General features: G+C 36.5%; 2 protein-coding genes across 4 annotated transcripts; both read right to left on the minus strand.

Moving 5' to 3' along the window:
- Positions 1 to 4,153: 4,153 nt before the first annotated feature.
- On the minus strand, positions 4,154 to 10,813 carry LOC128011876 (high mobility group nucleosome-binding domain-containing protein 3). 2 transcript variants are annotated; one of them, XM_052594650.1, is made up of 6 exons: positions 10,646 to 10,810; positions 8,561 to 8,611; positions 8,376 to 8,405; positions 7,990 to 8,040; positions 7,596 to 7,703; positions 4,154 to 4,889 (listed from the first exon to the last, which is right to left on the minus strand). In XM_052594650.1, the coding sequence occupies exons 1-6, from the start codon at positions 10,658 to 10,660 to the stop codon at positions 4,857 to 4,859; spliced, it is 288 nt and encodes a 95-aa protein (XP_052450610.1). In that variant the 5' UTR covers positions 10,661 to 10,810; the 3' UTR covers positions 4,154 to 4,856. The 2 variants fall into 2 exon arrangements, with proteins under 2 accessions (XP_052450610.1, XP_052450609.1); XM_052594649.1 differs by lacking the exon at positions 4,154 to 4,889 and adding an exon at positions 4,896 to 6,241 and having other exon boundaries at positions 10,646 to 10,813.
- A 1,443-nt stretch (positions 10,814 to 12,256) lies between these two features.
- Positions 12,257 to 25,258, minus strand: lca5 (lebercilin LCA5). Of its 2 annotated transcripts, none has more exons than XM_052594580.1 (8): positions 24,845 to 25,258; positions 23,071 to 23,421; positions 19,630 to 20,171; positions 19,245 to 19,382; positions 19,028 to 19,124; positions 18,551 to 18,681; positions 17,753 to 17,996; positions 12,257 to 15,459 (listed from the first exon to the last, which is right to left on the minus strand). In XM_052594580.1, the coding sequence occupies exons 2-8, from the start codon at positions 23,411 to 23,413 to the stop codon at positions 14,663 to 14,665; spliced, it is 2,292 nt and encodes a 763-aa protein (XP_052450540.1). In that variant the 5' UTR covers positions 23,414 to 23,421; positions 24,845 to 25,258; the 3' UTR covers positions 12,257 to 14,662. The 2 variants fall into 2 exon arrangements, with proteins under 2 accessions (XP_052450540.1, XP_052450541.1); XM_052594581.1 differs by having other exon boundaries at positions 17,753 to 17,993; positions 24,845 to 25,257.
- Positions 25,259 to 25,293: the final 35 nt, after the last annotated feature.

Raw genomic sequence — 25,293 nt, forward strand, 5'->3', positions numbered from 1 at the left:
ATTTTATTTATGTATGTCTGCACACGCTAAAATTGCCATAATCACAAATTCAGATAGATTTACTGCACTCTTGGTTTAAGGGGTGAGGCATTAGACAAAGGAAATGTTTGAGGTTTGCCTTTCCTTTTTTTTTTCTCTGAGCTAAAAAGGTGACTGATACAATCTGTGACTTTTTGCTATGTGCCCTTGCTAGAAAAATCCTGAGTTCAAGAGTTAGTTTTAACTGCATTTGGTGGTGTAACACTTGCTTAACTACTGACACTGGGAGTATAAGTGTGGAGGAGAAAAACAGTCAGATACTTAAGAACTACATGAATATAGCAAACTGATGCAACGTATCGCACTTTTGAGTAACTGTGGTGATCTGGTGAAGTGGCTGAGTAGGCATTAAACTTCACAAGTTGGTTCTGACAATAGAAAGAAAAAAAAAAAGTTTTTTTTTTTTGTTATCAGTGGCGTGCAGTATTTTTTCTTGCCACTGGAGGTCAGGACCATCATTTCAGAGGATGAGTTCAGGGGCCAAACGTGGGTCAAAGGTTATAAGGGTAAATAAATAAATCAAGTTGGAGGGTTCTTGGATCTCGGCAGATTCAACAGAGCATTCCAGATAGTTATAGTCTCCTAAAATAATAATTTTTAATGAAAGCGTGACCATTAAAAACATTTCACAAAGAGTAACCTCTAATAATAATTATTATTGGCTCTATTAAAATATTTAAAGTGAGGGATACAATCGTGTAAGCACCAACCACAACAGTTCTGTATCATAATCAGTGTTGGGTAAGTTACCCAAAAAAAGTAATCCACTACAAATTACTAATTACTGCTCTAAAATTGTAATTTGATTACATTACTGATTACTGCAAGTAAAAAGTAATCAGATTACTAATTACTTTACTTTCAAGTTACTTTGAAAACCTATTAAACCTACAAGGAAAAAAACTACAAAAAGTGAAACTCAGTTCTTTCCATAATTTAATATTGACTGAAAAATATTACAGAAATATGAAAACTTGAATTAAAGATCCAATGCATTTCTATAACTTAACATTCTTAACATAAACTTGCCTAATAATGAAAACTGTAGTCTTTTTAAATGTATATACAGTATGTCTTAACTACATATGGGCTGTCGTTCCATGGAAGCTTCTATTATTACAAGTCCAGATGTCTGCGGTTGTGGAGACATATTCCAAACGATCGAATGTTTTTTTTTAGTTCATACTCCATATCCGTATAGGGCTGTCACTTTTCGTTCGAAAATCGATTGCACAATCGATCGGACCAACCAAAAAAAGTTTCAAAAATGAAAATAGGGAATCGATTTTGACCAAACTATTAATTTTACATTTACATTTTACAATTTTAATTAAACAATTACACAAATATAGATGTAAAAAAAACTCGTGTTGGGGCTTAATTTATATCATCTAAACGCGGGTTCGGGCTTGCGCACCGGTTTGTGAGGTAAATTAATATTAATTGATAGGTAAATCGATTAGCGCGAGAAAGATGTGAAATGGATGCTGAGTAGGTGTAACGGAGGCTTGCCTCTGGCGAAAATAGGTTTTGGTTGCACCACCAACTAAAGCAAAGTTCTGAGGTGTGGAAAAGTTTTGACCATGCTTATAATGAGAATGATGAGTGAATAATGACGCACCATCAGTGAGCGCAGGAACGCGCTGAAGCTGGCTGAAGACATCTACAGTGGATTCAATCATTTTCCTCCACAAAAACATGTTGACCTAGCCTAATCTCTGTGAGTAAAGGTTTTTCAAATGATAACTATATATTCATTAAGGCTTAAATGCATAATGTGGACAGAGTATTTACGCTAATGTTCGCATTATTCTTTTATTAAATGTCATCTGATATGAGAAGCAAACCCGGCAGAGCCTTTATCTTAATTTCGTTATTGCCAAATACCATATCTTAATTTAATCTGTTAAAAAAGATCGTTTTTATTGGTGCGTTGGTTTATTTATAGGCTAAATGAGTCTATGTCTATTTAGAGTGCTGAGATACGATGTTACAGAGGACTTATTTTATTTCTTTATTCCAACTTCCAAGTGGTCTACGTTAGTTATGAATAAATTATGTTAAAACATGTATAAATGACTCATTGTTGACAAAAGGCAAAAGAGCTGTGCGTGTATGCGCATATCTGAATGTCGGGCTGCGCTCCACACTGGTTCGGGGTTTAAAAGGCTGTCAATCAAAATGTACTTCGGGCTCGGGCCGAAACCTGTCGAGCTTCGGTCCTGTCAGGCCTAACTTTTAAGGCCCGATTACAGCTCTAAGGCCAATAAATAAGAAATATTGCTGACTTGTGCGTTTGCACTCTCGTTCGTCCGATATGTGGCGTTGAAAAAGGAAACCTGTCCAGAAGTTACCTTCCCTCCCGATCTTAAACAAAAATCTCCGTCCATTTTAGCAGCACGAGTTCTCCAGTAATTCATTAAAGCGCATGCTCAATAACTGACGCAGCCGCCCCAAAACGTGATTAGAAATGCATTTAAATTTATTTACTTTAATATTTTTTCGTAGTACTAATACATTTGTAACGCAAGTAACTTAATTTTATTGACATCAGTAACTGTAATCAAATTACATTTATTTTAAATGTAATGAGTTACATTACTGCGTTACCACGAAAAGTAATTAGAATACAGTAACGCGTTACTTTGTAACGCGTTATACCCAACTCTGATCATAATCAATCAGTACATAAATGTGGGCTTAATTCTATACTTCAATGTATAATACATAATATATCTTAAATTTGTTGATGCATTATTATTTGGTCTTACATATAGAGTTTTCATGGTATGTTTATTTAAACTTAAGCAATGTGGATGATAAGAATAATGTGAATAAAGTTTCCTGTTCCATTTTATTTAGAGCACTTTTAAACTAATATTCAGTGTTAAATAATTATTTGAAATGTCATGAAATTCAGTGGGTCTACTTTGTAAAGGCATCTTTATCACAAACAAGTAACAGTAACACTATAAAATGCACAGTGTTCCTGACAAGCGTAGATCCTCTATAACAACCCGATCACTTTACAAAAGAAAGAAGCACTTGCATTTCTGTACTTCGGAAATATGTTGCTTGTGTGATCATTAAACAGATTATTACAATCTAGTGCTTTTGGTCTATTGGCTGGGCCTGCAGAAAGACAGGAGTCCAGACCAACGAGTGTTGTCAGTCCATTCATTTCCTCTTCTCTGTTCCTGCCTCCCCATGGCATTGCTGACCTTTCACTTTCTGACATCAGCAGTTGTATTTAGTGAGAGTGTGCATGTGTGTTTAGGGTCACATGTGTCTGTGTATAAAGAACTATACTGAATGGCTTTTGTAGCTTTAAACTAAACACCCTGGACCCTCAAGAGTTTTCCACAAATGTAACTATGTTACAGTGTTGCCATTTTTTTTACTGTCTTTCTATGAATTGCATTTTTGTTATTAATAGCAGTCTTTAAAGTAACCAGTAATATGCTGTTTTAAATCATGTGACATTTGATAGGAAATTTCTAAATCTTTCCTGAGGAAGACACATGCTGAAAGTGCACTACGTTTCTTTCACATCTGGATTTCTGATGCATCACTGAGAAGTTAAAAACCTGCTTTAGTTCACAGATGTATATCTAACCCAATATTACAATAAACTGAGAAAATACGAGCCACAGCAGAAAAATAACCATGTTTTTATGTACATTTCATCATGTGCAGTTTCATAGTGGCATCAACTGTTACTTTAAAAATTGTGATATACTTGTGTTTTTGAAGAAATAGCGTGCTTATTTAGATTTCATATGTTCACAAAAATGAAAGACAAAATAGGAGTAATATTCTAAAGAAAAGCCAATTGAGAGTGAGCTAGGCCTTTAAGAGCACTATTAAAGAATAAGTTTCACTCAATTCTAATTACAAATGTATGAATAAATCAATTCATGAAAGACATTAGTAAGAAAAACAGAAAAAAATAAGTTGAGCTACTTTGGCAATTTTTTTTAATTTTTTTTAATTTCTAACATTAGTCCAAAATATTAGACCAACACTTAACAACTGCTTTGAACTTTTGTATAAAGAGAGCGTAGTACTTATGGAGCATTAAAGCAACAACTAGTAATAAACACACAAGAGTCAATTGACCGTTTATTCATTTTTTATTTGAAAACATTTTACAGGGTATCTCAAACCAGTTCAGTGGACTTGTATATCTTTCTGAGATTCAGTTCTTGTAGAGAACCTAACCTTTTACCTAACCTTCTAGCACAAAGCACCACTTGTTTATTGCTATGGATTTCTGCCACTGTTAAGGGTCATGTTTAATTCAGCAGTTTTAAAAGAAAACGCCTGAATCTCAAAATGCTACAAAGGAGATAAATAAGCAAAGGGTTACAATTTAAATCTCTCGGCCACATTTGCTCCCTTTCTGTATCTCTCGCTCTTTTTTTTTTTAATGATATTTAACCAATTAAATAACAAGACTCAAAGACAATACACACCAAAGACTTGCACCTTAGTAACCATATATATAGAGCTAAGGATATGTGCTCTGGTGGCAAAAGATGAATTGGTTGCTTTTAACAGGTTGGATGTGACAAGTTCCAAGTGGCTGTATTTGGCAGGCAAGCTGCTGGTGAAATTTCCAAGAGTAACTGTTGTTTTCCTTGAAATTAATCTATCTTTCTGTCAGATGAAAGAGAAGGAGACAGGTATGGTGCTTCAGTGGGGAGTGTGAGTTTTAGCTAAGGATATCTAGTACGGTAAGTCTAAAAAAGTTTGCATTTTATAAAATACTCAGTAGGAATAAAAATGTTCGTTGTTATTCCAGAAAACAACTTCAATCACTCTTTCGCCTCAGTCTTGGCCTCAGTTCCCTATACAGAGGGGGGGAAAAGCACAGAAGAAAAAGAATATGATTTCCTAATGCAGAGAACGTTTTGATAGGACTTACGTTTTTCTAAAACTGTTAGATTACCTGATGTGAAGTCAGACAGACAGAACAAAAGCCACTCAGTTAGTATGAGTAAATCCACATACAAATGATGACCACAACTTACCTCAAATTAAAAAAATCATAAAATAATTTGTTAACGGAATAGTTCACTCAAAGATGTAAATGGCTGAAAATGTTCTCACTCTAGATCCGTTTGATTCTTCATCAAAACAGATTTGGAGAAATTTATCACATCACTTGTTCTCCAAAGGATCCTCTTACGTGAATGGGTGCCGTCGGAATGAGAGTCCAAACACCTGATAAAAACATCACAATAATCCACAAGCAATCTGCAAAGCTCTGGTGCATTGATTAGAATCCTGTGAAGTGAAAAGCTGCTTGTTTGTAGTATTAAAGTGTTTTATCTTTAACTGTTTTGAAATGTTGTCACTTGTAAATGGTGCTGGATCTAAGCATATTTCTCTCTTGATTCAGAATGTTTTCACTAGAGAAAGTAGTATTAGCCAAAGGGGACTTGTAATGGTTTTGATGTAAAAAAATGTTTTTTGTACAAACATGCAGCTTTACACCTCACAAGATGTTAATTTACAGACTGGAGTCATTTGGATTACTTGTGGATTATTGTAATGCTTTTACAAGCTGTTTTAACATTTAACAAAGCCATTCACTGTAGATGATCCATTCATCCAGAAATTTTTCATTTTTTCGTGAATTATTCCTTTAAACTCAACAACTTCCCTTATAAAAAACAACAGGAAAAAAAACAGATACTTATGTTTACGTTATAATAAGTAAATCAACTTAAATTGTAAATTAAATTAAATTCAAGGTGAAGAGTGTATTTTTAAATAAATACTTTCTTCTATCCTAACCGGATGTGGATAGACTGAGCAATGACTGTTTGAAAACCTTTTTGAATACAGTAATTATTATTGCAATTGGGTACACTCTGGAATATCACACTTCAACTTCACAAAAAGTTGTGATCCATAATATCAAAATTAATGCACTCAACATTTTGTTAACCTTGGCTACCAGTCATTCACAATGTAATTAAATTCTGCTCATTTCTCTTTTTTCTATGGTCTCAGATAAAGAGATGGTTGAATATATATCTAGATGTGATGGCGAAGAGCACACAAGCACACACTGCACTCTACAAACTCTCGTACCCTTTACTCTAACACTCTCACTCTGCCCTCGGATGGACAGGAAGGAGGGGGCGGAACTTCTCCATGATGACACACTGACAGATGAGCGTGAGACACAGATCTGTGCATGCGTGCGTGCGTGCGTGTGTGAGGGTTCAGGCACATGCAGGTGTTTCAGAAGCCATGAAAAGGGATATATCAAAAGATGTTTAGACATTGGTCAATATAATTTAATTCAAGTTAAAACAGAGCACTGAAAAATCTTGATGTGTAATGCTCCCTTATTCATTTTGACACACGAAAATTGGAAAAGCAAGGAGGAAACCAGGACAAATTATATGAGGATGAAAAAAAGTTGCATTACTTTTTAAAACAAAGTTGCCATTGGCACTATCAACCCATAAGAACTTTGCATGAATACCACCAATTCACACCCAGTCATTTCAGTGCAAGACTTCCAGAATACACTTCACCACAACATGCCTGTAACTAGGTCATTCTTCCACATGTCTGCTCTTTCATTCTCGTTCACACAACAAATGTTCTATGAAAATTATTTTCATGTCCTAGAGGACGATTCAAGTAATCTCAGAGCATTTTGAGGAAGGGGAGACCAAATTCATATAAAAGCTACATAGCAACTTGATATGCCATATGCAATGTTAAATTACCAATGCTGCACTAAAAGTAGATAAGATTAATTTTTTTTTTTGGAGAAATTAATACTTTTATTCAGTAAGGATGTATAATTTTTTTTAAAAATACCAGTAAAGACATTTAATATGTTGCTAAATATTTATATTTCAAATAAATGTGTTTCTTTTGAATCGTCTACTCATCCAACAATCCTGAAAATAAAGTATTCATGATTTTCAAATGAGTATATCAAAATGATTTCTGAAGGATCATGTAACACTAAAGACTGGAGAAATGGCTGCTGAAAATGTAGCTTTGCTATCACAGGAATATTTGTTAAAATATATTCAAATTGAAATATTTATTTTAAATTGTCACATATCACAATATTTATTTACTGTATTTTTACATTTACATTTATGCATTTAAGCCGACACTTTTATCCAAAGCGACTTACAGTGTTCAGGCTATAATTTGTTTTTTATCAGTACGTGTGTTCCATGGGAGTTGAACCCACGGCCTTTTGTACTGCTAACACAATGCTCTACCACTGGGTCACAGGTATTTTTGATTTAATAAATGCAGCCTTAGAGAACACTTTCTTGAAAACGTCAAGATATCTTACCACCACCAAGCTTTTGAACGGTAATGTGAAAATAAAGGCTTGGGAGTATATATAATTTCGGTCAAACTTCGGTGCTCTTCATGTTAAATTTCACACTCTTTCTCAATTAAGGCCACATAGATATTCCTTCTATCTTCTCAAATGGCCAAACATTCATAAGGTCTTACTGCAAATGCAACACAACGGTATTAACAACCACAAAGAGTTAGCGCACCTCCTCTGGCTTGGTCTCTCCATTTGCAGTGGGCGCCGATTCTTTCTCCTCTTTCTTTCCTTTGGCTCCGCCCTTCTTCTCCTTTACCACTTTGTCATTGGATGGCTTCTGTGCAGAAAACAGAAATGGGACAATGAGTTAAGTAATTCTGTCCCAAACCAGTTTAAATGCTCCAAAATACACCGGCCAGCACCAGATCACGCCAGTTCTCTCTACTGTGGAAATTCTACTAAACTGGCAACTAAAAAGTTAATATCGTCCATACAACACACAAGCTTCATCAACATGCTTTCATATATTCAGGAAAGAACTTATCTACAATGCAAAGCACATGCAAAAACATGCTAAAATGTCACAAAGACAGAGACAGAATACAGGAAAAGAGAGCTATTACCTTGGCAGCTGGCTTTTTGGCTTTTGGTTCAGCTTTAGGAGGAGCTGGTTTCTACAGGTTGAAAGAAGTTAAAAACAGTGTAAGGATATCAAAACCAATAATACAAAGGCAACAAAAAAAGGCAAATTTATGTATAACACAAAAATAAAGTGGTTAGGTATTAGTTCAACTAAAGCAAACACATCTAAAGCGTATCATTGAATAAATACATAGACACTATGAATGTGTTTGTAGTTGAGAATACCTAGAGGGCATGTGATAGGACTATATTGCTCATGTTTATGAAAACTTGTTTCTAAAACTGGTTTCCACTGGTTTTTAACTCTTCTAGGGTATATGCAAATAACATCTGGGCACATGGAAAGAAAGAAAGAAAAGACACTTACTGAGGAAAGACGCTCTGACCTCCGAGTAGGCTAAGAGAAGAAGAAACATTGAAAGTGTGAAAAAGCTGATAAAATTGGAAATAGCTAAACCAAAATAATGACATGTTAATCGATTTTATTGACATCAGCAATGTTTTTTAGGGTTAAACTGCACTGTCAAGAAATGAATGAGAATGGTAGTTTACCTCATGTTTTGTAACTTTGGTGGCGTCTTTGGCCTCTGCTCCCTCGGGTGACTGTACAGACAAAACAAACATGCAAAATTTGTACATACAGACATTTCTTCACACAAATACATTTTTATTTCATGTGACAGATAGATTAAATAAGATGCAAAAATACTTCTGAGACAAAGTTCTTATCACCCTTTAGATGCTAACAGGTTATCTTTTTAACTGATAAATTGACACTTGCAAAGATAATGCTAATTCAGCTCATTTCATAAACAATGTTCAATAGCTTTTGTCTGTCAGACTTCACTGGTATAATCAGATAGACTGCTTTTTGCCACAGATGTTACATAGGCCTATGGTGTGTTTGGTATTTTGGCTCTGGTTTTTTGCTGTTTTGTTAGATAATCCCTCTGGGCACAATTTAATATGCCACATATTCACTCGCAAATAAACTGGTTGCCAATATAGATCTGTGTTAATTACATTTCATAATATACTCAGTTTATACATCTGCAATTGTGCATACATGAGAGAATTAGATACAAAAACTCATCTTTTCTTGTTGTGAAAACTAGATTGTATTGCAGATTTATATATATATATATATATATATATATATATATATATATATATATATATATATATATATATATATATAAGTGGATATTATGAATCATTATTTAATAAAGTAGCTTCACCTCAGAGGTCTACATCTTCTCAATTGTATCCAACCATTAAATCATACAACGTCATTTTGACATAATCTGTTGAAAGTCAATTAATTGTGATAAAATATTTCATGAGGTTATTTTTATTACCAAAAACATTCTATTTATTTGTGTTCTATATTTTAGCTGCAATATTGATATACATACAGCCTTACAAAAAGAGTTGATAAAAAAATTTTGAGACCCAAAAGGTAATATCTACAGCATGGCAAAATTTTTGTGTGTTTCAATACATTTTGACTTATTCTATTTTGCTTATTGAATGTTTATACATAGGGGGAACAAACAAAATCATTGTTTAAAAACAATACTATAAGCTGAATAAACCGCTCAAATATATTTTGACCTTCTGTGTTTGAACTTTGTCTGGATGGAAAGGCAGCTCAATTTAAAAACTTAAAACGCTCTTAATTTATTTTATTTTATATTTGTTGGAAAACATATTTTGGCGCCTATTCTTGTAAAGTCTTGTAAACTGAAGAGACACTCCCACTATGGAAACTCACCCTTCAGTGCCTCTATCATGAACATATCTCTGCCTGATAAAGCACGAGTGCAATCTCGATGGATTTTTAATTACTGGAAAAAAAAAATGCTAGGCATTATTCGACGCCTTCCGCTGATGAAGGATAGTGAAGCTCGGTGGATCAATATAAATAAAGCATCATTTGAGCATTTAAAAAAAAAAAGAGAAAAAATAAACATTGTGATGTTAGTATGATTTTTTGTTAATAGTTTCACCCTACTAAGTCCACAGTTCAGCCGTGTTTTGTTTTGTCTAACCGCCACAATCGCCTTTATAGAGTTGAGTGTGACTGAAAGAGCGCTCGGTTACATACGGGTCTGCCGCTCCGCAATGGGGGTGGAGGAAGAGCCTGTCGGTTCAAACATGGCCATACAAAAATAATGAGGACCTCTATCGATCGACGAAAATGAGCTAATAAAAAACGAACGTCTTAAAATGGAGGTGAGCGAGTATCGTACTCATTCTGCATAAGCAGATCGCTCAGTTTTGATTCCAACCGACTGAAGCATCACCGCAAAGTGACATTCAGCACAAGTGCGCACAAAGTGGCGACTTCACTGCGAAAGAGGCATCGGGTTATTAAACAGCGAACTATCATGGAGGGAATCAGCAAATGTGACGATGATCGAATGCAAAAAAGACCGAACGTTCCATTGCTGCTGCAGGATTCCATAATCCAAACCGCGGATTAGGATAGAACGCTTTTAAAAACTTGATCCTCGTCTTACCTGCTCGACGCTGCTGCGTACGTTCTCGTCGGTGAAACGCGAGCCGCTATTTATTTAAACAAAAATCAGGGGAAATCAAGGATATGTGATGATTTTAAAGTATAAACTGGCTTACCTTCCTCTTGGGCATTTTTACAAAATTTCCTGTCACTTGTTTTATTAAATTAGAAAAGCAGGTATGGACCTGTGAGGTGGGTGAGTGAGTTTAACTACCACAGACTACAGGATCAATATCTAAAACACCTCTGGTAATAACATGTTAATATTATGCAGACCTCAGACTCTACCCTCTTCTTTGTCCATTGGTCAGATCGGTCCACACTTAACAGTCATTCCTCAAAGCGATTGGTCTGCGAGGCAAATATGTAAATATAACGCGCTCACACATTGGTTTGAATTTTGGAAAACTCTTCAGCCGCTCAACATCATTGGTTACGCGCTCTGTGTATGCAAATGAGAGCGCTTTGTATTGGATAGGTTTAAAGGTCCGCGTGAGAGGGGATAAAGCGACGACACACCAATCCAAGCTTGACACCGCACGCTCGGCTGTGTGGGAAACGTATGCGCGGCCTCAAAAGAAATGCAAGCGTACACTGAAATAGAGAAATGGTGTAAATAACATTTACTTGTATTAAAATAACATTTATTTACCTGAGCTGATGCCTCTACTTCAGTATCACTCCTGTTAAATAAGCATGAATGAATTTAAATTTAAAAATCTCACAGAAGTCACAGACAAGGCCACATTTCAACCTAAAATCAAAAGATAAATTTTCCTTAAAACTTAAATTGTCTTAATATGACTGTAACACACAAGACCAAAAATGATTTAAATAAACATACATTGAAAGTAATACAATAAATACTATCATGTTTTAATAAATAATCATAATTGATGTATGTGGCAAAAATATCTTATTGGCTTCGATTTTATACAGGTCTAAATGTGCCATTTTGCATTACATCCAATTATATTATAATTCAATTAAATTATTCAAGAAAATTTAAATATATATTTTTGATTTGAAGTTATTTTAAGAAATGTTAGTAATATTGTTTTTCTATGCAAAAAATAAAATAAAAATTTATTTGGAATATATGCCTCAATGGCATGTTTTTTTCCTCCTATTTTGCCTGTTCTTGTGTTATGACATTATTTATCATGGCCAACATTGACCCACGGGCCCAGGTTTGGGCATCTCTGATACATGGCAAAACATCTTTATGAAATATAACATAAAGAAATGTGACATTTTCTTGACAGGTGTCACAAGATTCACACTATAAACCTATAATTGTCTCATCATCGATATAACTGAATCACACAACATGTGATCGAGGTTAAATGCACAGAGCTATTTGCCCACGAGCTCACAACAGCATCCCTCCACAATGGCCACATCTCTGCCATGACCTTACAATGGATCACATTCTATGCCAACTTGACAATGGCTAACATTCTACCATGCTTCACAACACACATGTACCTCTGGAAGCTTGCTGTCACTTCAGAGAAGACAATCAGAGGTTTCCTGTAAATGACAGAGAATGTTCACATAGCAAACATAAATTTCTAGGTCACACACACGTCTATGGATCTGATTCTGGAGATCACTCCATACACAACGTCATGTGCTGCTGACTAATGGTTATTCGTATTCCAGTGTGTATGATGTTGATAACATCTCTCTTTAAAAAAGCTTGTGGAAAGATGTGACAAACACACTTTAACCATAAAAACTGTATTTGAATGATCATCAAGAATCACCATTTCAAAATCTACTATACAATACAAAGTCAGATAACAAACAAAAAACAAGCACAAAATCAATCTCAAGCCATTGTAATATCATAAATAATATTTGCTTTCACAATGAACAATTTTAGCGCTACAGTAACATGCTGCAGTGCTTTGGAAAACTAATTGATGGATCACCATTAAAAGCATCAGTCAGTTCTCAGTGAGAATTTTGACAGAACAATAAAACTCATCAGTGAGTACGAGATTATTGCCGGATTTTGTTCTTTTAAAAAAATTTAGTAATGATGGCCATGAGATGAAAAGTCTGAGATTCTTTTGAAAATGAAACATAGTTAAGTATTTGATTCGTGTTTACAATAGATTCCAAATGTAAATCTAACTTGGCTTTAAGTCCATGTATAAATTGTGACATCCCTCATTAAAAAGTCACAATAAGCAACATCAACCACATCATTTCTAGAATTTCACAACAGATGTCTTAGTACTTGAGAAACCCCTGAAATGCTTTAATAAATACCAAATTACTACAGTTTGTATAAAGCAAAACATATTCTAATTACACCAAAATATGTAAAACAACCACCAAATTCTCAGGGATAACCCCGCATTTATAAAAATTGAAAACTCATTATGTGAAAGCAGGCAAACAAAGACGCTGTATTAGCTGTGAATTCAAGTGCAAGTCAAATTACTTCCAATTTTTTTGGTTACTAAATGGTTAATGTAAAAAGGATCATACCGTGCATATAAGCAAAAACATTATGTGCACATGTACCACACATAGAATCACTGTATTAAATAAAATATCAAACCAAGAGCCAATTAACAGCACAAGTTCAATTTAGAAAAATAAGCTTTATAAATGTTAAATAGTACAACAAAATCTCAAATTGAGACCAGTTTGTTTAATTTGAGAAAATGCCACTTGGTTAGATATTCTGATATTTTCGGTTTCCTGTATAGATAGAATTTGGGTATTTGTCTCACTGTTTCATCTATAAACTACAAACTCTACATTTAACATTTATCTAAAATGAGACAAGGGGAGAGAGACAAAGTGCTGTGTGGGAGAAGACGCAGGCCAGGCCTGAGTCAGCCGAGCCGCAGCGTAGCTCTCTGAGAGGGCAAAGCTCTGTCACACTCATATCAGTATTGAAAGTGCAGAGCATAAACCGAATCTTACACAAGACTATCAGCTAATGCATATCACCCTCTAGCTCGAATGATCACGTTCTTGTAAATTGTTCAGGAAATCCAAATGCAACATTAACTTAACATTAACTAAATTCCTTCCATGTGGTATGCAAGGGAGTTTCTCAACCGTAAAAACAGAACACAGAGGAAAAGTCCAAATTGACCTGGTCTCCCCCACCACTCAAGGGGGCAATGTACAGTTTTATAATCTTTAAATATTACTTACTCAGCATGAAAGTGTTTTATGAATTATTTTTATTAAACAAAATACCAGATTTTTTGCCCTCACTATTTTCTAAATGTTTAGCCACCAAAATCAGCAAGGTCACTATGTGTCAGATTTTTGACAAAAAAATAAGCACCTAAATGCCTTTAAGCATCTCTGATAAACTTCATAATTTTCCACTGAGGTATAAGTTGTTTAGACGACGTGCAAGTCACAACGGATGTTGTCCTTCTTTGACGGGTCGTACATTCTTGATATGAATCACTCTTTTTTTTTTTTTTTTTTACATCAACAAGGGTTAGATTATCATTATTAAAGTTTGACCAAAACTAAACTGTGGTTCCTTAAAAGTTTCTTGCCTACAGGTGACCTTTTTTTACATTTAGGGCCATACAGTTGGTGTTTAAAAAAAAAAAAAAACTAATGTAAAGTATATCCATTTGTAGGAATCGCCCTACTATCCCCTAATCGAGTGGAGTATTTAAATATATCACACAGTGTGATACTTCAAGGTTTGCGGTAGTCAGTTTACCACTAACTGCCACCAATTAACCCATTTTGTATTTGACATGGCAGCCATAGTTGTTAACTGCCGCAGCTCTTGGTAGATTACTTTGGTCATTATGGATCTGAATGCGTCTGTGTTCTTTCTTTAATTTGCGCATTGTCAGTAGATCATCCACAGATTTGTCCAGTCCCTTCCGTGCTTTTACAGCCTTAAGTGTGCACCGAATGTTAATAATATTGGACCCTGCGCAAACCTAACCATGAAAAAAGTATCACTGAAAAAGTATTTTTGTGTGATTTTACCGGAGGTGTTAGAAAAGAGAGGCATATTAGCAAACTAAACATTGTTTAATCAGCTATTACTTCATAAGGGAGCTCAGAACATTCTTTCCTTGTGTTTTCAAAAAACGGATTCTTTCTTGTTGGCTATAAAAGCTCCTTATTCAGAGTGTGACTTCTTCTATGTCATCATCAAATGATGCAATGGCCCTGACCGCAGGTCGGCTCTCAGAGACATGCAGAGCGCTCCTATTGTTGGGGAGGGAACTGATGTTTAGTTCATTTGGTGTGTCTGTGTCCCTCCTGCGTCCACCCACTGGTCCTGATGTCAACTGGCTTGTTAGAGGGGGGCTTAGGATCTCCATCCTGCTGGATGGATCAGAAAGAGGTGGTGTGGCAGAGGCACCAAAAAGCTGCTGCATGAGGTTGGACTTCCTTTCTTTAACTAGGCTCCCCAGATCCAGCCCTTCATCTATTGGTCGAGGTGGCTGGTTTGCATTGCGTGCACCTAAACCAACACGGGGGGCAGATTTACCAAAAGAAGGGGCGTAGCTGCCAAAAGCAAGATCAAGATCCTCACTTGGTCCATGTGTTCGGAGACCACCCACTCTTCTCCCACTCGCCAATGTGTTTGTGCTTTCTTCTGGTTCTGTGGATTTGAAAATACCATTGTGGTTGCGTTGTTCAGACAACCGTGGAGGAGAGCGGACACTTCCCGTGTCATCGGAAAAGAAGTCCGAGTCCTGACCTTGAGTCTGCATTTCGATCTCACGCATCTTAGCCAGTAGCTGCTCTTTGCGCTGACGTTCCTCTTCTGCACTCTCTTGACTGACGGCCTGGATCTCCAGATTTCTTGCTTTAAGTTGTTCCTCTTCCAGTTCACGCTGCTTCCTGCTCTCTTCCTCCTTTTGAGATATAGACAGGTCAATCCTCTTCCAATCTTCTTCCTTTCGGTCCAGGCCTATTTAAAAGAAACCAAATGACTGTAGATACAAACATGCATTTCAACAAATCCACTACTGTTCAGAAGTTTCCCCTTGAGCAAGGCATCGAACCCCCACAGAGTTCGAAATGACTTAGGACTCTTGGGGGGTCCCCTAAAATGTAATTATTAAAGGTTCTGAAGACTGCCTTGCTACACGATATATTGTAGGCAAAATTATATGGACCAGTGTTGAAGGTGGTATAATGGTCTTGGGATGTTTTCCCTTGCCCTGCTGCAACTATCTAGATACTTACATTGCCATCAACCCCTGCCATCCCACCCCTATAGGCACATAGAGTAAAATGAAATTCTGAAAAACTATCACTTCTTCTTGCTTTACTACTCCTTCCTCTTCTTCCTGAAAACAATTTCACCTGATGATTTGAGTAGCTCTTTTTGTAAAGTTCTAGGATGATTGGGTTAATTTTGTAGGGTAGGCCAAGTGCCTCTGCATAGAAAATAATAAACAAAGTACAAGCATATATAAATGCAATAGAACAAAAATACATGTGAAATAAAGCAGTGCTTTTGGTTTCTCGGGTAAATTAACTTTATTAAGTTACAGAAACCAAATAATCAAATGTAAAATAACACTGCCTTCACTGTATACATTAAATATGGTTCATTACAGTTTACCTTTAGCTACAATTTTTTTTCTCTCTCTTTCTATTTTGTTTTTTGCTAAACTTTGGTGACACAAACAGCTGCAGGTATATTGGGTTGCTGTCCCTTTAAGACGAATGCATGTATCTAATACTGGTAATGACACGCATCTGTTTTCTTTCTCTGACTGCGTTTACGAGGAAACTCGTTGAAACAGACACTTTGACTTATTTTTTCGAGCACATCGTGTTTTGTTCAAACACAAATTGATAAGAAAGACAAGGGAATTTGGTATTCACAAACTTCACGTGCTGTCTGCGACTGCGTGGCTCTGTGCGCTGACAGACAGATCAGTCTACATTTGGATGTTTAACATAAATATGTAACCTACTACTGATACAGCAAAAACAAAGTCGGCAGTATTGACGGCTACAGCATATTTCGTTCTGTATTGACAGGGAGTTTTTTTAAGCAGAATTTCATGAGAATTTGATGCAGACACCATAGAGAGTAAAAGAAACACTAGGCGGGAGGCGCCGAAAAGCGTGCTGTTTTTGCATCCCTGATATCTACCATTTCCCCCAACAACAGTCATGTTATCACATAAGCACAATTTACCCTAGAAAAAAACTTGGTGATATTTATTTTTCCTCTTTTTCTCTCCATGTGCAGGATTCCAAATTAAGAAAAATAATATTAGCTTCTTTACCAAGCTCTCATGTACATTCATGCTCAAATCACATTCACTTGAATCAACTCACAGACTTGAATTAAGTCCTGGTTATCTTTCGTAATCACTGACTGGACAATTAGATTGTTAAGCTAGCTTTTAATAACTTGTCCAGCTGCTCGTTCTGCTGTTAGCTGGCAGATCATTTGGCTTCATACACATAAGTTACAGCTAGCAAGAAACGTTGACAAACGTACTCTTCTAATCATTACACTGGGTATCTATTTAATGCAACTTTTGATATAGGAACTCAAACTCCTAATATTTTACTATAAGCAATTATGGAGGAGATATAAACACAATCGAAGCACTTACAGGATTTTCATTCAGGATTTCACTCTTTGTGATGTCTCGTTTTGCCGTGTTCATCTAGTACGTGTCTGCGATAACAATCTGTGATGCTGAACTCACATTTAGCTAATAGCTGCCCTGATTGCTGCCTCGCGCTAGGAAATAAATTAATTACTGTTATAAATACAAAACGTCACTAAAACTTATAATTTTCACAATAATTTTTAATGTAAAAATATTTTGTGGGGGACCCCCCAAAATCCAAAAAGGAATTCTTATGGGGGGTCCCTATGACTTATGGAGGGTCCGGGACCCCCCCAGACCCCCCTCATTTCGAACCCTGAACCCCCAACTGCTGTGTGTGTGCACTTTGGATGGGTTAAATGCAGAGGACAAAATTCTGAGTATGGTTCACCATACCTGGCTGAATGTCACGTCACTTTCACTATACATCTGTAGTCTGTACATGATTGAAAAATGTAGTTATTTCAGCTTCTTTTTTTAGTTCTACTATTTAAACTATATTTTAGCTAACTGTATTTAAACTACACAAATTTTTATGTTAATTATATCATTTATTCGTGTATGTCCATTTGTTTTAAACTTAGACAGCAGGATGGCATCTTTGACCAGTTACTTTCCTACCTCTGTTTCCCTTTGAATTCTTCTGATTTGAGCTCTGCTGTTGATCTAGTCTTTGCCTCTCCTGGTCTTTCAGCAGCTCCATTTCTCTATTTCTGTCACGCATTGCCTTTTCTTCTCTCTCCTTCTCCCTTGTTGGTACCATCTCAGATTCCATGTCTCTTTCTTTCTCCCTTTCCCTCCAAAACTCTTGAATCTTCCATTCTTTCGCTTCTCTTGATCTCTGCTCCCTGCCTTGCTGGTCCTGCTGATAGATTATTGAAGAAAATGAATGACAAATGAAGGACTGGAATAGAGTAAAACACAAAGTTCATAATTTCCACAAAGTTTGCTCAATGAAATACTATTTTAGTCTGCACCAAATCCTGATGATGTCTAAATTTGGCAGGTCGCTATCATTTAAAAGACAACACTTGGCATCACTGATGCAACATATTTGAAAATATTTCGAAAGCAGCAGTTGCAGAGAATATGGTCTACTATAAATTGTCCATTAATAATAGTTGTAAATGAAAATGTATTACTTTACCCAGTATCTGAGTGTGATGTACTTTCATTCTCACCATTCAAAATTGAAATCTCCTAAATGGAGTGCTATTTGTGAGCCGCTATCGAAGACAACAAGCAGCTCACTAGATTTTTAAACAAAGCTAAATACAGTCATGACATAACAAACTGAAGCTAAATCACAATTTTAATGAACAACAATTCTCTTATGTTTAATAAATAAATAAGATTCAGAAAATGAAACACAAAAAGACATGTAATTTATAAGACCTCTACTGAGCAGATTATACATGCCTTCAGAGAGAGGTAATCATCAGTCCGGTCGTCAGGTGGGAGTTCGTTGGTAACAGGAGGTGGTGATGGGAAGTCCAGTGAGGATGTCCTGTCCTCTGTCTGTACTGCCTTAGTGCTGGTTGTATTGGAGACTTCAATACATGAACAAACAAACATGTGGCAAAATGCATAGGTTAAAGTCGCACAGATATACATAATGTAATACTCCACCCTTTAGTGCCCCAACAATATCTCTTCAAACACTTGATTTGTTTGAATGAAGAATGTGATATAAATGTCAAAGTGATATATCTAATCAGTAGAACCACTGTAATTACAAATGGAGACACTAGTGAATCTCACAAGAATACAATCACCATAGTAAGATGTTTGTTGTGGAGTCATTACCTGTTTGCGAATAATAATTATGAACCTAATGTTAAGAAGGCCCTGGGAGGAAGGTGCCTAGTACAGCTGTGTAATGGGACTTAGATCTACCTTTGCGCTTGCTGCCATTCTCAGCTTCTTTTCTGGAAGAAGCTTTCAGCATCCTGTTAGCATATATATTTCGAGAATCCAGCTCCTTTTCTTTCTCCTGATATTAGATGCAAAAGAGTAATTAATCTATGACATGATGTATTGGTGATTAAATGTATCAAAATCTAATTAAAACCTGCATGTGATTGGTGTGTGTTTTATGTAAAGACTTTGGTACCTTTAGTTTAGTGCAAAGCCTCTCCACTTCCTCCTGTAGTGCTTTAACTTCCTGTTGTGCATCATGAGTTCTCTTCCTCTCATTAGCTAGCTGCCTCTGAAAGCTCCCATTACTCAGCTCTGTGTTCTTCTCCAATTCCTGATGACGCATTACATACATTACACACAGTCATGAAAAAAAAACATATTTACTGATATAAGAATGATAAAAATAAACATATAAAGGAAATAAGAAGGTTTGCACAAAAAGGATATCACCTATATCTTATGGAAAGACATTATCTTAAGGCGCACACAAATTTTTTTACATTTTGTCCTGGGACAGTGGGTCATCCTTATTGTTGAACTCTGCACTGTCTGATTGATTGTCTTTTTTTTTTTTTTACCTTCACTCTGCGTTCACTTTCTTGAAATTTGCCTTGAGTGTATGTTAGTTTTCGTGAGAGTTCCTCCCTTTCTCCAAGATTCTGGTCATCTGCGAGTTGCTGCAGTTTCTGCAGCTGGCTGCGACAACGCTGGAGTTGGGCGTCCGTTTCCCTGAGGCTGCGCTCAGCTGTGCGCTGGTTCTCTTGACTGCGTCTCAGCCTCTCACGCAGTACATGAGTCTCATTGTTGTGACGAGACAACAGCTGCGAGATCTCGCTCTCCGTGTCATTGTAGCGATGCAGGGCTTTCTCTTGCCGCAGCTGCGTCTGTCGCAATAAACGGTTCTCACGCTGCAACTCATCTGCATGCAGCCTCAGCTCAGACAATGCATTCTTCAATTCGTTGATCTTTAGCAGACGGGCAGACAGCATGCGTTTGGTGACCGGGTCCACTTCTTTAGATGGAGCATCTTTACTCAAAGTTTGGGATCGGATGTCTCCTGACCGCTGCTGAGGATGATGGGAGTGGGGTGGGAAACGGCGTGACACACCTTTACGTACACCTGAAAAGAACAACCAATGTAAATACATATAAGTAATTAAATAAAGCCACAAAAAAAAAACTTTTTTTTAAATAAATAAATAAATATATATATATATATATATATATGTGTGTGTGTGTGTGTGTGTGTGTGTGTGTGTGTGTGCAGTTACAACAGGACTGCAAAAACTTTCAAAATATTTTTTTTGTGTCTTTAAAAGTAGTCTTACATATATCTATATATATATCGAATCAACTGTGAGACACCAATGTGTCCCTGAGCAAGACACTTAACCCCTAGTTGCTCCAGAGGCATGCGACCTCTGACATATATAGCAATTGTAAGTCGCTTTGGAAAAAACCATCAGCTAAATGAATAAATGATATATTAGGGCTGGGCAAGTTAACACATTATTATAGCGTTAACGCTTTAATTTATTAAAGCAGACAATTATTTTATCGCATGTTAACGCAGTTTTTTATTATTATGAGAGTCTGTTGCTCACTGGCTCTGAATACACATACAGACAAATCATTGGTTACAGGAGGGGATGTTCCCGATCAAATTATTTAGGCTAAGCATCAATATTCACATACCACTATCCACTGTTATTTTTAACAGAAAAGAATGTAAGGAGCTCGTAATCATGAGTTCATAAGCGGGAAATAGGAAGTTTCCAATAGCACGTGAAGGCAACAGAGAAGCGCTCTCGCTCAACACAGTGGAGTGAATCATTTTGTTAACTTTGTGGTAGATTATTCTGGGTCATATGGGATGCGGTAACACACGGCCCTCTCACAATTAGGGGTGCGCCGATCACGATCGGCCGATCGTTATGCGCATCTCGTCAGTAAAGCCGGTTCTCTAATCAGCGGTAAATTCCATCAGGTGCGTGATTTCACATAGAGCCATTGTTAACTGAGAAGCTGCGCAAATCCACGTTCATTTTCAGCGTTTATTATTTATTATAATAAGTGTTGAAATCAGTTGTGCTATTTAAAGGGGGGGGGTGAAATGCTATTTCATGCATACTGAGTTTTTTACACTGTTAAAGAGTTGGATTCGCATGCTAAACATGGACAAAGTTTCAAAAATTAAGTTGTACGTTTGAAGGAGTATCTTTGTTCCAAAAATACCTCTTCCGGTTTGTCACAAGTTTCAGAAAGTTTTTTCAAGTATGACTCTGTGTGCGTTAGATGGAGCGGAATTTCCTTATATGGGTCCTAAGGGCACTTCTGCCGGAAGAGCGCGCTCCCGTGGAGCATAGACAAGACATTCACTGATCAAAGCAGAGACATTCACTGATCAGAGCGAGAGACCGAATTTTTACAAAAGAAGTGTGTTTTTGGTTGCCAGGGCAAGACAACCCTGCACAGATTACCAAAAAAAACAGCATTAAGGGACCAGTGGATGGAGTTTATTTTACAGAGCATCAACGGAGTTGTGCAAGTGTTTTTGTTTGTTCCCTGCATTTCGAAGATGCTTGTTTTACAAACAAGGCCCAGTTTGACGCTGGATTTGCACATCGTTTATTTCTCAAGGATAATGCAGTCCCAATGAAAAAGGGTCACGATCGTGTGTTGGAACCGCAGGCGGTGAGTAAAACTGCTTCAAATATCTCTGTGTTGTTAACTTAGCTATCGGCGCATAAGCACATCAAGTAAACAACATGCGATGTTGTCATCAAACTGCACTTTCCACATGTACAGCTTAAAAAAAAAAAAGACGACATAGTGGAACTCAATTTAATCCAACCTTGCTGAACAAAAGTATTAATTAAAAAAATAAATAGTTTTTCCATTTACATGACACAACGCTAAATGTCTCTTCTGCAATCTGCTGGTCATTACTGGTACTGCACAACACAACATTATTCTGACGATGCTTCAGTCAATTTAAAGGTTGATATCCAGAATATATTTGACTTCAAATAACAAAATAAAAATAAATAATTAAATAAATATATAAAAAAATATAGATGTGAAATTACATTTTGCACAAAGAAACTGAAACCTATTTTTAGGGTCATTAGGATGTGTTGCATCGATGCATTATTGTTTTGACAATTATGCACATCTACATTTAAATGTAAAAAAATATATTTTAAAAATCTGTTATCTGTTTTAAAATCTGTTATTTGTGAACCATTATGGTATTAAAATCGTTCTGTAAATGTACTTACCTGTGATATATTTTTATAAGGCAAAAACCTTGGTCCTTAAAATTGGCTTTATATTGTTTAAGCAAAATATAATTATTTATTTTAGTTTTTGGAGTGAAATGTTATCTGGCCATGTCCTTCATAGGTTTCCTGAGATATATACACCAAGGACTCATTTATATGATTGCACAACATAGTATCTTTTGAGTGAGAAACTTACACTGCTGCCCATCCCTCAGCAATAAAAGAGTCTCAAGAAACATGATTGGTCACAAAAAAAAAAAATAAATAAATAAATTGGCCACGTCTAGACACCACAGGATTTGGTTGCTGATGGCCTTGATCATCATGTTAATTACATTATACCTGTAAACTAATAACATGTGCTTAAGAAAATTTATACAAATTATTTGACCTTCTGAATTGCAGATGAATTTGTTCCATTATGATTTGTGAAAAGGAGAAGTAAACAAGATATTTAATAAATATGGTACAGTGCTGAGTCATATGAACTCAACAAGTTTGTTCAAATTGTGATGATCATGTTGAGTTCACATGATCAGTGTACTTACAAATGTACTTATTAGATTATTGACCTAGATATCTTACAGAATCTTAAATATTTATTCATCATTTACATCATGAAGTTTTTTTGTTTCAAAATCCTTAAAAGTCCTGTTTATTTATAGGTTTGCGCTAAATTCTTCTACATAGATTTTGAATCTGAATTGTATGTTTACATATAACGCATGCCCATACCTGCTCGATGTAAGGGGCTGCTGGACACTCTTTTAGACCTCCCTCTTCTTTGTGGAGACGGAGAGGCTGACGGAGAGAGAGACCGGTCTGAGTGTGAGGCGTTTTCATAATCATCCGAGTAGAAAGAGGGACTGCTACGCTCTCCATCCGAACAGCGATCCCGGTCTGGGTCTCCGGCCGGCTTTCGCATTCTGGTTCGTGCATGATCCTCAACCAAGCTTTCGTTGTCTTTCCGGTATTTCTCCTGTTTTCCAGATCGAAAAGGAGATTCCGAGATCTTCCCGTCACTATGATGAGACAATCGGCTGTGCTCGGATTCCTGATTATCCTCATGCAAGTCCATGTCTCTCCCTGCAATACAGTTCACAATGATCGAGACAGATCAGACTGAGACTGGACCGAATATGTGCTTCACTCACAATTAATAAGTAGCAGACACACATCCAAACACACAAATCAGAAAAGGCATGATTGCTATGACACGGCATGTATGCAAATTAGATCGTGTGAGAGCCTTCAGCGAATCGTGACATAAAACCAGACACTAAACACTCAAGCTGTCTGAGAGGCTTCATCAAGTCTGCATCAAGCCACTGTCATGTTTGTTGCTCATTAACAACTGTGATGTGTTATTAATTCCCATCTAGCAATGTGGCGTGCAGCCACTACAACAATGTGTTCAGCCATAAAATTATGTACATTACTACAATTTAGTCACAACTGAGCAAGTCTCGAACACTAAGCCAGACTGCATATTCAATTTGTTGTTCTAACCAGACATTGTCTTATCGAATCAGGGCATACATTGTGTTTGTGAAGTCTAATAGTTGATAAAGATCAGAAGTACAAATAAGGAATCACCAAGTGTCACAAAAAACAACAAAGCTAGATAAAATAAAATCCTCATAAAAAAAAAAAAGCATGATTTATGACCCGTTTGTAAAGCTACTGGCAAGTCTTGCTCTTTCTGTCCCTGAACCTGCTGAATCCTGATATCCTCTCTGCTCACCGTCACCATGGAGATTGAGTCTGCCCTTTTGTAACTGGCCAATAATATCATTCATTCCCTAATGGCATTCATGCTAAACACAATAATTACTCCCTGACCTTTCACCTCCCTCTTGTTTGGTAAAATGTTTATTATGTCACCCATTATTGAAGAACCATAAATCAAAATCTTTGCAAAAAGAAACGAATTATTTAAAGTTAGAGTCAAAAATTTTGAGTTAATATTCAAATATAGGAAAATTAAGGAAATCTTGAGTCAAATGAGGCCGTCACCAAATAAATATCAGCTCTATTTGATTCTTGCCGTACAGACTATTTCAAACCAAGTTATAATCAATTAGAGTTGCATTCATGTCAGTTTGGTTGATATTCCTATAAAAATGGACTAAATCCTGAGTAAATAGGAGCCTAAAGAGATTATATAAAAAATATATAGGCTATATTCCAAATATATAAAATAATATTGTGATGAATTTACAATAATGGAGTTTTTATAGTTGCTGTTGTCAAATATAATAACAAAAGAGATTTTCAACAGTAATTCCAGCTACAGGTGTCCTTCAACGTGTCTTCGTTTAAAACAAAACAAGGCTGTTTCTTAAAACGTGTGTGTATATATCTTAAGCTGCTGCTAGAGTTTCTTGTTTACAACCTGATCGTTCGTACTTTGTGTTGATAAAAAAAAGTGACAAAAGCAATAGTAAACGCTGTACGTGCACTGCTACAACAACGTCTGAGAAATAATTGTAAAAGTAACGTTACTTACCAGTTTCTTGCCTTTCTAAGTATCCATATCTAGACAGTCAGTTTCTTCATAATGTGGCTCGGTTAACGGCTCACAAACTCGCTAGCCGGCTACATGAGCTAGCTGGGATTATATCGTGCAACTACGACAACACATAACACGCTCTGCTGTAGAGACGACGCCAAACGATTAGCAAAACCGTATTCGATTCGGTAAACAGAGGGCGAAAGCGGTTGTTTTGGTCGTATGTCCTTTAAACTGACAGCTCCTAATGTCGATTATAGAGGCGATTGTAGCTTTTGAAGAGGAATATGTGCTTTACTGAAGGAGTTGGTGAAATCTCTGAATCCGCGCCTCGCCTTCTGCTACCGGTGTCATAGTGACGCTTCGCCATGGCAACGTGCGCGTCCCCGTCCGTCACTTGTTGAGCAAGGCTGATGTTACATCGACAGACAGGCGACAGGCGTCGG

This window comes from Carassius gibelio, chromosome B23 (genome assembly GCF_023724105.1).
Source record: "Carassius gibelio isolate Cgi1373 ecotype wild population from Czech Republic chromosome B23, carGib1.2-hapl.c, whole genome shotgun sequence".
In the NCBI taxonomy this organism is placed as follows: Eukaryota; Metazoa; Chordata; class Actinopteri; order Cypriniformes; family Cyprinidae; genus Carassius; species Carassius gibelio.